Genomic DNA, 12,476 nt, shown 5'->3' with positions numbered 1-12,476 from the left:
CGCCAGTGTTGCCGGTCCGACCGCGGCTTTACCGCCGCGGTCGGAATGCCCATTGGAGCACCGCCAGCCTGTCGGCGGTGCGGGTCGGAATGAGGGACATATTTTTATATACCCATCCTGTAGCTCTACAGACATTATCTGTGGCTCAGTGTAATCCAGGAGGATTTTCAGTTTGAAGTGCTCTCTTTCAGCCTTGCCAGCGCCACTCGGGTGTTCAGGAAAGTGACAGCAGTGGTTGCTGACCATCTTAGAATGTCAGGGATATACCTGTATTCCCATACCTCAATGACTAACCATTAAAGGCAGGCTTGTCACACTCAGTCATGGATCACCTCTGGACGATGGTGGACCTCTTAACCTCATTGGGGTTAACTATCAAAGAGCCTTTTTAACATCTGGATAGGGCCCAAGTTAGTATTCAGCACACTGTTGCCAATAACTGCTCATTTTCTGTGTCTAAGGGCATGAAAAGGATAAAGAGAAGAAACGGATATCAGTGAGTACGGATAGTTCTCATATCCAGCTTCTATTAGTCATTTCTGCGGCTAGCACAGAGCCACACAATGTCACTTAGTGGTGCTTGGGGGGGACTGACTGATATGAAAACATTTCTGCATCTAGTCTGTTGTCTAGGGAGTATTCTAAGGTGAGAAATCTGCAGTTAGAAAGAGTATCACCAGAAAGGGTGTTACTGAGGGCGAGAGACTTATTGTAATTTAGATTAGCAGTGCTCCAGTACTTACAGGAGAAATGCCATGCGCTCATGCTTCTATGTTACCGCTGACCTATTGCAACAGATTGTGATATACAGTTGTTCAAAATTTGTCCTTTCTGCAGGGCCACCCCAGATTCTTTTTGCCTTTTTTCTATTTAGAGTCTCTGTACCTTACCCTGCTAACCAGTGGTTAAGTGCTTGTGCACCTCCTTTCAACTAGATGAAATTGGTATACACCAGATTGGCATATTCAGCTTACCTATAACCCCAATATAATATACACATGGTGCTGGGAGGATCCTTTTTGACATCAAAGTGTTGAGTCCTGCTTAAATGTTAGATCCTGCTTGACTGGCCTGCTCGGGTTTTTCATATGACATTTGAGGCGCACTTCAAAGAGTCCTCCCCTCCAACAGGCAAATGATAGGTGACACTTAAGCAGGGCCCTTCTTTTGTCCCCAGCCAGTCAGAGCCCAATCACAGTAGGCCTCTTGTGTCATTGCTGTATCACAGCCTGTTTGACAGATATTCTGGATTTACATATATACTTTTTTTCTGAGTTTTTTGCGGGTGCAGAGACTGCACGCATCCCCCCCCCCCTCCCCCCCCCCCTCTCCCCCCCCCCTCAAACCCTTGCAACCCAGGTCTAGTGTGGTTAAAGACTTTGGCTATCTTGAAAATGTCCAAAGTGGGTAGGGTTAGCCCTGGAAATCTTAACCCCAAGGGTCTTTTCTATGCACTAGCTTGTGCCAAGCATTAATGTGGCACCTCAGGGAGCTCACTTCATAACACTCCTGAACTGAGGCAAGTCAGGAGAGGACTGAACCTGAGGTCTGCATCCTTAGTAGAGCCCAGGAGGACTGGACCTGCTCGCTCTCTCTGTTATACCCAGAAGAAAGAAGTGGACTACAAGGGCCATATGTCTGACTTCTTGTTGAAGCTAAATGGATACAACAAGCTCCAGGAGGTTTTCCCTGCAACTGCCCAACTGATCAGTGGAAGAAGGACTTGGACATGACCCTGCCTGGCATCCTGTGAATCCTCTGAGGTCTTGGAGGGGAGGGGGAGGAGGGAGGGGTAGAATTTCAATGTGTACTCCAGTGGTGGATTGGGACTTAAAGGACTAATGTCGTAAGGTAAAATCTTTGACCTGAACGAACCTAGTTAGTGTATCCCACCCGCGCAGCACTTTGTTCAGGGTCAAACTGTACCTAGGTCCATTTCTACCTCAATCGTTGACTATCATTGGCCCTTTGTGCTTCTTAGCACTACTTCTACGTAAAACGTCTCCCCTATATGTTTATATTGAAAATTGTAATCTAAAATTCTTTTAATATGGGGGTTCTGGTCAGGCGCGAGTGCAAAACACACATTGATATCTATCCTGAGCGCTCTAGGAATTGAGTTAGATGTGGATGTTGTTGTTGGGATTCAGTTTAATCCATCTGCAGCATTCAACACTGTCCACCATCTATTCCTTTTCAACACAAGTCCGGCTGCATTGGCCAAGGTAAAGACCTTGACCTATAGAAATCTGCAGCTATATCATTTCCAAAACTGTAAAAATAAGTTTGCGCAACCCTAACACTCAAATTAAGTCACAGACTCACGGTTTGCAACAGAATCGTATCCAAGCCACTCTGTATGGACAATCCCACCTTTCATGATACTGAGCCAACTCACAAATCCTGTACATTCTAGTGCTGAATTCCGATGACAGTTTCCTCACTAGAACTTGGTAGTACAAAAATACACGAAACTGTTATATCGTGGTCAGTGTATGAGTTACAGTAGCTAATATTTGGAAATAGTTATCTATTGCTATCCACAGCAAATACCACCATCCTAAATTATGCAAAAGTATCTCATTGTTTCAGTATAATATGAGTGGTGCATTACCTATCCATCCCTTCTGCGTGATAAAGAAACCTCTGATATCATCTTGCTCAAAGCAATTTATATATAGTAGAGCATATATATTACTTTATGCTGCAGATGTCTGCAACAGTCTTGTTACGACATTCAGCAATATTGAAAAATATTTAGTACGATTTTATCAGAAGTGTAAGACAGGAAGCCTCAGTGAATTAAAGGTTTGTGCGTGTGACATTTGGTCTTTTGAAATCGTCAAGGATTACAGAATTGTTGTGTTCTGATACTTCGATGATTCTAACAATACTTGCCTATTTTTCCTTCACAGCTATTTTTCAGCATCTAAATTGTATCTCGCTGTGTAGATTTGGACATGTTAATTATTTTCACGCGTTTAATGGGCGGTGCTCAAAATGTTAACTAGTGAAGACTTAAACTTTACTTGAGTGGTGCCATAAATTGCTTGATGTTTGGGCCCAGATGTGTAATAATGATTCATTCAATGTGCAAAGTATCCTTACCGGCTACATCTCATGCTGTATTATGTGTTGATGTAGTGATGTGACGTGCCTTTAAGGCGCAAAGTATAAATGTGGACTGGTTGCAAAACGGTAGCTAGTGGATTCTTCACTCGCATTCCTTATTTTCCACCTAAAATACACTGAATTTACAAAAAATGTTAAGTGCTTCCACTGCAGTTTATTTGAATTTAGCATTTCTATTGTGTTTGCCCCAAGGCACTTTCTTGGTAGTTAGTGAGTGATTACGACGTCTATGAAGCATGGATGGAAGAAGGATGTTACTAGTAGTCAGAGTATCAGTGCTGAGTTCTGGTATCTTGTGAGAGGCCCAGACAGTGTGATTCTGTATATGGACAATTAAATGAAGTGAATGGCACTGAGTGAGCGTGGTGCTGAGCAAGGTTGGACTGAATGGTCACTGCAGCTCAGCATTGAGCAGCACCATGACACTAATTGCCAAGAAAGGCTGATTTTCCCTATGCCCTTTGTCACTGAGCTCTCTTTTTATGGAAAGGGCAGAAGCTTCCCAAGTTGCTTCACTGGGCATTGTGTTTCCCTCCATTGGCCTTTCACCTTCCCCCTCTCTTGACACCTGTCCAGAACTGAAGCTTCTTGCATGACTGCTACTACGTGGCTATGGTGCTGTCCATAAGTTGGTCCATGGTGGGCAGAGATCACAGTCTGTCTTCGAGGCATTTAAAGAGTGTTATGAATTCCCTTTTACATAGACACCGAGTCTACGTCAGCGAAAGAATTCAAAGGTGTGCTTTGGCACATCTGTGTCCCTTGGAGGAGTGGATGGTAGCAGTGATGGTAGGATAGGTGCAGCACTGTACAGAGCACAATGCTCCCCCATACGTGGCCGCCACTGACCCAGTACCCATCGCCTGGGGCTAGTTACAAGACACCTCACCAGCCAGGGAGATTGAGAATAGCTGTAGATAACCAGGTGTTTGAGCGAGGGCGAGTGAACCTGTACAGTACCAATTGTGACGAGGAGAGACTGAAACCTTTTTAGAAGAGGTGCTCAGGGAAAAAATAGAAATCCCCTCCCTTCCGTGATAATTTTGGGGAGACAACAGTAAGCAGGCTATTTTTTTTTTTTTAAGGGAAAGGGGTGGTGGGTTTGAGTATTATTTTTTTAAATTTTTTTAGGGCTTAGGGTGGGTAGATTGGCCTATTTGTTTTTGTCTTAGGGCGTAAGTGAGGGTTTTGGGTAATTTTGTTATTTAGGGCTTAGGGTGGGGACAGGGTAGTTTATTTTGAAGGAATCAGGGAAGGTTTGCTGAAGGGTGGGAGGAGGTAGGAGAGAAGAGAAAGGATCGGGAGTGGACCTGGGTAGGTAAGTTGGGTTGGGGCAAGGTTGGTGGGTAGTTTTTATCGGTGGATGTGGATTTAGGGCTTAGGGTAGGTGGGCGGTGTCTGGGTGCTTTAGTTTTAAGGGGTGGGGATTTGGGGTATATATTTTTTTTTAGGGTTCAGGGCAGGTAGGGGGAAAGGGTAATTTAGTTTTAGGCGCGGGGTGGGGGGTCGGGCTAGTGTTTTTTTTTTTTTAGGGTTTAGGGTGGGTAGGAGGTTAGGGTAGTTGGCTTATTGAAGTAAGGTTTTAGTCTTCCATGCGAGTGGGGGTATCGGGGTAGTTTAGTTTTATGGTGTATAGGTGTGGCGGTCGTGGTAGTTTTTTTAGGGTTCTGGGTGAGTGGGGTACTTTAGTTTTTAGGGGTAGGTTGAAATAGTTTTTTTTTTAGAGCTCAGGGTGGGTGGAGGGGTCGGTATAGTTTAGGTATTAGAGGTGGGGTAGTTTTGGGCTTCAGGGCGGGCGAGAGGGTTGAAAGAACCTTGCATGCCGTTTCCACGCATGCCTCCACTAGGCATGCTTTTACAAAGAAATTTGTTGTAAAGGCATGCATGGAAACAACGTGGTCATGGTTCCAACCGCGTTGTTGAGGCATGCGTTGTTCCAGCATGCGGGATTCCAGCATATAACCAGGATTTAGGTATGGTAAACTTGTGCATTGGTGAACTACTTTGATTGTTTTTCTCTCGGGTTGGATACTTTGTATTAACCTTATAATGTTTCTTATTTTTCATGCTTAGATGTTGACATTCTGCCTATAGTTGCATCAGGCAGATTTTGGGGGGCAGTACTAATTGCTTGTAAAGTATATTTTTTATGCACCATTTTTTAATTTGTATCATGATAAACTAATCACTCCTTAATAAAAATATTTGAAAAAACTAATCCACTTGACTTCTTCCTCCTTTTAATCTTTTTTTCTGCTCAGCCATCACCATATCACTTTGCATCCCCTTTTTCCTAGTCTCTTCCTTATTTGCCACTCGTCCATGCATTCTTGCTGACCCTCCTGCCCTTTTTTTAAATTACATCCTTCTTCCGCATCTCGTTTATGCTTTGTTTCTCCGTTTTAAGTTTTGGCATGGTGGTGTGTGTGTTTTCTGCTCCATTTGTGGCAAAGTAGAGGGATAGATGCCTTAACAGACATAGTTGGGGGTTGTTCACTTTTGTTACAACATGCACACCATCGAACCTACATGTCTTTGCTGTTAGATTTGGCCTTTTGAATCCCACATGGGAGGTGGTGTTATTCTTCTTCAGCAACTCTTAGTGATAGGCTAATGCGCAGTCTCTTGCTTCCAGGAGCTAAAAGGCGGCATCCAACAAGAAGGGCTTTGGGTTAACACCTTCCAGGGCAGGAAAGAGGACATGTACAGCCTGACCCTTCAGGCAGAATTCTCTACATTACTATGTCAGGCTTGATGCGTATGCCCTAGGGAATTTGGGTAGAGATGCTTTGTAGGCATAACATTACACGGCCACACTGGAGGTTTTTACCTTCAAGGGTGTTTTTGTCTTGTATTGGAGCTGGGAATGAATCTGGTTCATGGTCTGATGTTGCCTAATATGCTGAGAATCAAAGACCTCTTTATCCTTGTTGTGCTGCCTTTGCTCTCTCCTGGGTCTGAGCTGCCCTTTCACAAAGCCACAATCTTCCACGCTTTGCGTACCCGTTTCTCCAGATCCTGTGTTCCAGTTATCACCCCTATCCTGTTGTCCATTTTACTCCCAATGGTGCTTGGCCTATTAGCTACTCTTCCCATCACCAGTTGGAGTTCTGTCCATCATGCCATGTTTTATTGCCATGTCCATCATGCCACCTCCCGCCCATGGCTCTTGGCCACCATTCACTTCACCATCCCCAAGCCTATAACATGTTTGCTGCTCACACTGCCCCATCAATAGTCTTTATCTCTTGATTAGGTTGTCCTGTTTTTACTGTTTTTTGTGTGGCTTTCAGTGTGAGTTACAAAACCTTCTGAAATTTGTGTTTACCAGTGTTTATTCAGCTGCCTACCCCCTAAATAGACAAATCTATGTTTTCCTAATGTTTACAAAACATAGTTTTGCAGTATTTTTTATAAAGCACATATATACCTTGAATTCAATGTGTAAAGCCTGGAGTGTTTGGCAGGTGCCCTGTTACCAGTACTGACTTGTTGGAGTAGAGGGCTGATGTATCAAAGGGTTTTACCCATTCTGTGTCTGTAGGCAAATGTGATAGTACATATTGGCCAACGTTTTATGAGGCAACCATATCACCAATCAGTGAACGAATTAAACTCTGCCAAAAGATCAAATATGATTTTAATACCCCCAGATGTTCTACAATGCATAGAATAATGAGACCTGAAACATGCTTCTAAAATGGAACTGGAGGAAATGAAAAGAAACATTATTTTAGTGATATCTCTAAACAACAAAAGTCAAGCAGAATAATCTAAGACTAGTCTTCCTTGCTGCTATCTTGTATAACAAAGTCACATTTTGATGGGCCGCTTTGGAAAGAAATAAACGTTACAAATTCTCTCACTTTTATTTCTTGGAAAGCCATTTTATTTTGTGGATGTGCACGTGTTTATCGTTTTTTAAATGTTTACACCTGGAGTTGCCAAACATTTTAACAGTGAGAGCTACTGCCGATCAGAGAAATGCATCCTTAGCTACTGCCTAATAGTAACGCAAATGCTCCTGAAGAAAGGAAGGAGAAGAAGAAAGAAAAAAGAAATGAGGACCAAATGAAGAAAGAAACAATGAAAAATGAGGGGAAGGAAAGGAGAGAGGCTTAAAGTTCAGTGACAAGGTGGAAAGGAGAAAAGGACTGATGGCAGAAAAAGAAATAAGGAATAAAGGAGGAGTAAAGGAGAGAAGGCACAAATGAGAGTAGGAAGAAAGTACAGAGGGAATGTAGGAGGAAATAAAAGAATGAACAAAAGTGATATGAAGGCAATGAAAGGAAAAGGGAGAAAGAGAAAGAAAGAATGCAAGAGAGGGAAAATGAAAGAATAGAGAAGGTGCAAAAGAGAAAGAGGGAAACAAACATGACAGTGAAAGGTAACACATAGATCAAAAGGAGATCAAGAAAATAGGAAAGACAAAAAAGGAACGATAGAAGTAGAGAAAATGAAACAGGAAGAAGAGACAGCAATAAGGCACAACTGAAAGAAGCAAAAGAAAGGAATAAAAAAAAGTATAAGGTGATAAACGAGAAGAGAAATAAAATAAACAAGAACACAGGAGAGAAAGGAAGACAGAAAAAGAGAAAGGAAGAAGGAAAGGAGGAAAGAAAGGAAGTAAGAGGGGAAGAAGGAAGTTAAAAGGTGAGAAAATGAGAAGAGGAGAGAACAAAAGCAGGAAAGAAGAGAAATAAATATTATACATTGAGCTTAATGAAATAAACGTTCACAGAGGTAGTATGTTTTGAACAATGTTCTGTTATCTGATACATTGATTTAGGACCAGCCTTCTTCTCGGTCAGCAGCGTGGCATTGTTTATTTAGGAAGGGGGGAGACTGCACTGCTCCTGCCACCTCTCTATCACCAGATGCGTGCAAAGTTTTTTAAAATGCAGCATCAGTAGGTAGGCAGCAGTATACTCTCAAGCTCAATTGTGAGGCAGCGATCTACTCCAAGACAGGCAGCAAGCTACTGCTAGCTCGCAGTCAACCTGTTGGAGACACCTGGTTTACACCAATGCGGACTGCTTTACTTTTGGTGGGGTTTTATCAGTTATAATAGCTTTAAGCTTAATACAGGATAACCTACTCCAGAAGTTGGTGCAGGGAAACAGCACGCCTCTTGCATGTCTTTCTGCCCATGTCCTTTTCACCACACCCACCTACCCATCGGTTTGTATCTCATTGTGCCCGTTACTTCAGTATGGTGCCAGTGTCCCTTTCAATACCCCCCTTCCCGGCCTCCGAAATGGGACCTTGACTCAACACAGTTTGTGTCTTCCTACTCAATGCTGGGACCTATTGCTGGCCTCCTGAGCTTACTGTAGAATACTGGGAGTTGAGGGTTTCATACTGAGAACCCCACATCCACGCACAATCCCACCAGCTCTCACATCAACCTTAAGAAACACACACCAAAACATAGTCACACATCAACCCACACCATTACATCATCACACATACATCATCACACACTTCCCACATGATCACACTGACCATTACTAATACGCGTACCCACACGCATAAATAACATTTGAGCACCATCTCCTAATCTCAAGCCATCATGTACACTAAGTCTGGGGGAAGCTTGCACTGAATCTGTTTATGCTGTGCCAGTTCCATATGTGAGGTAACTGTACGGTGTAGATGCCCTTGGGTTTTACTGAAGCTAGAGAAGATGTTGCTGACCAAAACAAAAACAAAACGACTGGCATTACAATTATTTGTGTTGGATATACTACTTGACTAGTGAAAGTCTCACCATGCTACATTGTTTATGCATTGGGTCTCCATCACACCTAGTGTGTGTGTGTTTGTTTTTATTTATAGCCTTAGCATGTATATATTAAGCAACTTTGTATGGCAAATGATTTGATATCTTTCTAGCTTGTTGTTAATGTATATTCATATTGTTGGACAATATCCATAAGCAACTGAAACTGCCATTCAAAATAATAGATGTATCCTTTTCATAACAGGAAGGACTTGAATCTGGTGACGCTGGAACTGATGATGGAAGATTTTATTTCCACTTGGGTGATGCCATGCAACGAGTTGGAAATCCAGAGGTATGCATGCTGGAATAGGTCTCTTTTTCATCAATATGGATTCTAAATGTTTTTCTATGTGCGATTTTTAGAGAATGACTTCATGCTATGAAGAATTTAATGATCCCGAGTTAAGGAGGCGAAAAATGATTCACTTGCCCATGCTTTTCAATTTTGTTTTTTAATCTGGATCTTCTATAATCTATTAATTCTTTACACAAATTGCAGTTTAAGCTCAATTACCTTTAATTTTCAAAACAAATAGATTGTCTGCACTTTTTTATCATGCTATTACATCTGCGTCTTTGGGTATGTTATGGTATGATAATAATGCATAAATGCCAGTGATCCTAGAAGCCAAGTTTGTGCATTAACTGACACCATCGGTGCCTCCTCTTGGGAGCGGGGTGTTATGGTGAGGGGTTTTCGTTGATCCCTCAACTAGGATATAACAACTGTTTTGGGGGTTGTTCCCTAAGAAAACTATTTGTCTTGTTTTGGATTCCAAAACTATTGTACAGGGATACATAAAGCTTGACTTTTAAGCTGTGTTGTTTCAATGATATCTTTACTGAATGCTGACCAATCCCCCATATTATTCAAGTCAGAAGAATTCTGTTATAGGTTCCTAAATTTTCTCTTGTCCTTTCTTTATTGAGTATTGAAGTTCCCAGTTCTCTTTTAGCCAAATCCTCACAAGCCAATATTCAGGTCAATGGCAGCCTTATTTTAGAAATCTTGTCTTCTCTCTTCCGCTGTTCCAGTTAGGGTTGCTTTTAGTTAAGTATTGATGTACTTCATCAATACCTCTGATTTATGTCTCTTGACCAAGATCTGCATCACTTTTTCCTTGAAGGTGGACATAACCCACATCATCATGTTCAACTTACAAGTGAAATCCCATTTTTTATAACTTTTTTAATTGGATAATCAGTTATACAAATGCATAAGTCAAGCATAGCTCATGTCAGAAACGAAAATTATACTGTGCATTCACTGAATGATTAAGGCATAATATTAAAGAATAATAAAACCCATTATCTTATTTGGCCACTTGTTCAGTTTCCCCAGAAAGACTCCAATTACCTTTGGGGGAAATCAGAGATTTTCAATCTTGCAAGATCAATGGCTTGGCTACTAACGAGTCAATAAAGAAAAATTGTTGTTGCAGACTCAATCCACAATTAATCGGAGCGATTCCGAAAAGAGCCCCCGCACATCTGGTTTAATATGTACCTGCAGCTTTTTGCTCATAAAACAAAACACCTTGTACCAAAAATCAAACAATCTGGGACAAAAAAAAACATATGGGCCCAGTCAGCTAGCAAATAATCACATTTAAAACATCTAGCTGAGGCAGCCAGAAACATTTACTGCGGGTGAAACGGATTGTAGTATAAAGCCCATTTAGAATAAAACGCTTGTGTTTGTAATTAGAAAGCGCAGGGCTTTGTAAGACATGCAGTTGAATCTGGCCCATCCGGTGAAGTCGAGCTTCCCCTCAAAATATTTTGAGATGGAAGTGAAAGTCGATCGAGCTATTGACTCTTGAGAATATAAGTACAATACCCAATGCCAATTTCCCAAACCTATACTTTTTTTTTTTTTCTTTTTTTTTTTTTTTTACAAAATGTGCTTTATTAATATGCTCTTTTGCACAGCTTGATGCTAGCAGTTAGGGCCAGAGGTATTTATCAATCTGAAGTTAGAAGAACACAAGATCAGTTGGAGTGTTAGCATGGTCTATCACTATCTTGCGCCATGTTTTAATCTAGCCCACAAATACAACATTTTCAAATCTGTGGTACCCTACTAACGCATATTTTTTAATAATGTTATGCTTCAAACCTAGGCTTATTAGTCAGCATTCCTTCAGAGGCATCTGAGAATGCGATAATCTTCTTGAATTCTCAAGAACTTTTTAACAAGTGCATTAGGAAGCTTGTACAAATATCCTTTGGGTAACTTTGGTATTTTAAACAATACTGGCAACTGTGTCTCTGCCTCGACAAGCATTTTCTGCAGGTATAAACAGCTTGACACAACACTTTCTGCGACAACCCAATTTAGCCAATCCAAACATGGATAATAACATGGTAATATTTACGCATGTGTTGAAGGGCTAATCCTCCATCTTCGTTGAAAAGCTAAAGGGTAGTAAGCTTTGTGCGTGTTTTTTGTTTTTTTACCTTGCCATAAAAACGTATGTGTCATCTGATCTATCTCTGGAAAAAAAGGTTTGTTTTACGGCAGTCATAGCAGTTGAAAATATAAAAATGATTAGGGGTAAAATAGACATTTTAATTACTGCACTCCGTCCTACAATAGATAATGACAGATTATGGCAATTGGCCAAAGTGGAGCTTATCTTTATCAGCGTGGTCATGTAGTTCAGTTTGAAAAGATCTAAAAAATCATGTGTAACAAAAATGTCTAAATACCTTATGTGGCAATTGTTTGAATATCTCTCTGGGTAATATTTTGGATGAACAATGAAACAAAAGGTCTTTGGATTTAGCCTGGTTGATTTTGTAGCCCCCAATACTGGAAAAAGACTGACTTTTTGCTAGAATGTTCTGAACATTTGGGGCTGTTCCTGCTACCAACGACATCGAATTAACTGGATTTCTAGCACTACAGGGGCCTGTAATCAACAAGCAATCCTCAACAATTGCTTCTGAAATACTCCAGTCGTCTTTAGAGAAGTCTCCTAGAGAGCCTGCAGACACAGAGAGAACTGTGCAGGCAAAGTCTACCAATATGAGTCCTCAGGGTGTAATACACTGAACAAACATCAGGATCAAAAAGCACTGGTGGTGGCCCAACGGGTTGTGATAGCATATTAAGAGATTTACCAGCCTATCCTATATTCACCATCACTAATACAAAAGGTCTGCAGGCCAAACAAGTCCAGTCAAGTAAAAAATCTGGCCATATGAGATGAAAGAATAGAAAGAATCATTCTTTTACAATGAACAGATTGTACAGGGGTGTGGATGTAAGTTATCCATTAGCAACTGCTGATGAAGAATGTATACAGCCCTGCGCCGCAAATGTTTTTTACGACCAGATACATAAGAAGGTCAGAGCAATGACTGTCCTCCCGAGTCCCCTCACAAATGACTCTGGGGTTGCTAGTGTCAGATCCTCAACTTTGCTATCTTCATCCTCAGTTGAGGCTCTTCTCCATCAGATTTTAAGAGAAATTCAAGAGAACGCCCGGGTGCCCCAGGATGAACAGAGTTTCAGATTTGGAAGACTTTAAACAGAAGCTGGATCCAGCAGCCC

The 12,476-nt window shown here is 41.5% G+C and overlaps 1 protein-coding gene across 4 annotated transcripts in view; it reads left to right on the top strand.

Moving 5' to 3' along the window:
- The window catches only part of ASPH (aspartate beta-hydroxylase), a 590,871-nt gene that overhangs the window by 474,117 nt on the left and 104,278 nt on the right, over positions 1-12,476 (top strand). For all 4 annotated transcript variants that reach the window (XM_069220239.1, XM_069220242.1, XM_069220243.1 and 1 more), the window contains one exon: positions 9,120-9,209. In XM_069220239.1, the coding sequence (XP_069076340.1) occupies positions 9,120-9,209 (90 nt within the window). The remainder of the gene's footprint in view (positions 1-9,119; positions 9,210-12,476) is intronic.

Source organism: Pleurodeles waltl, chromosome 2_2 (assembly GCF_031143425.1).
Source record: "Pleurodeles waltl isolate 20211129_DDA chromosome 2_2, aPleWal1.hap1.20221129, whole genome shotgun sequence".
NCBI classification, from domain to species: Eukaryota; Metazoa; Chordata; class Amphibia; order Caudata; family Salamandridae; genus Pleurodeles; species Pleurodeles waltl.
This window is presented reverse-complemented; position numbering and strand designations above follow the sequence as displayed.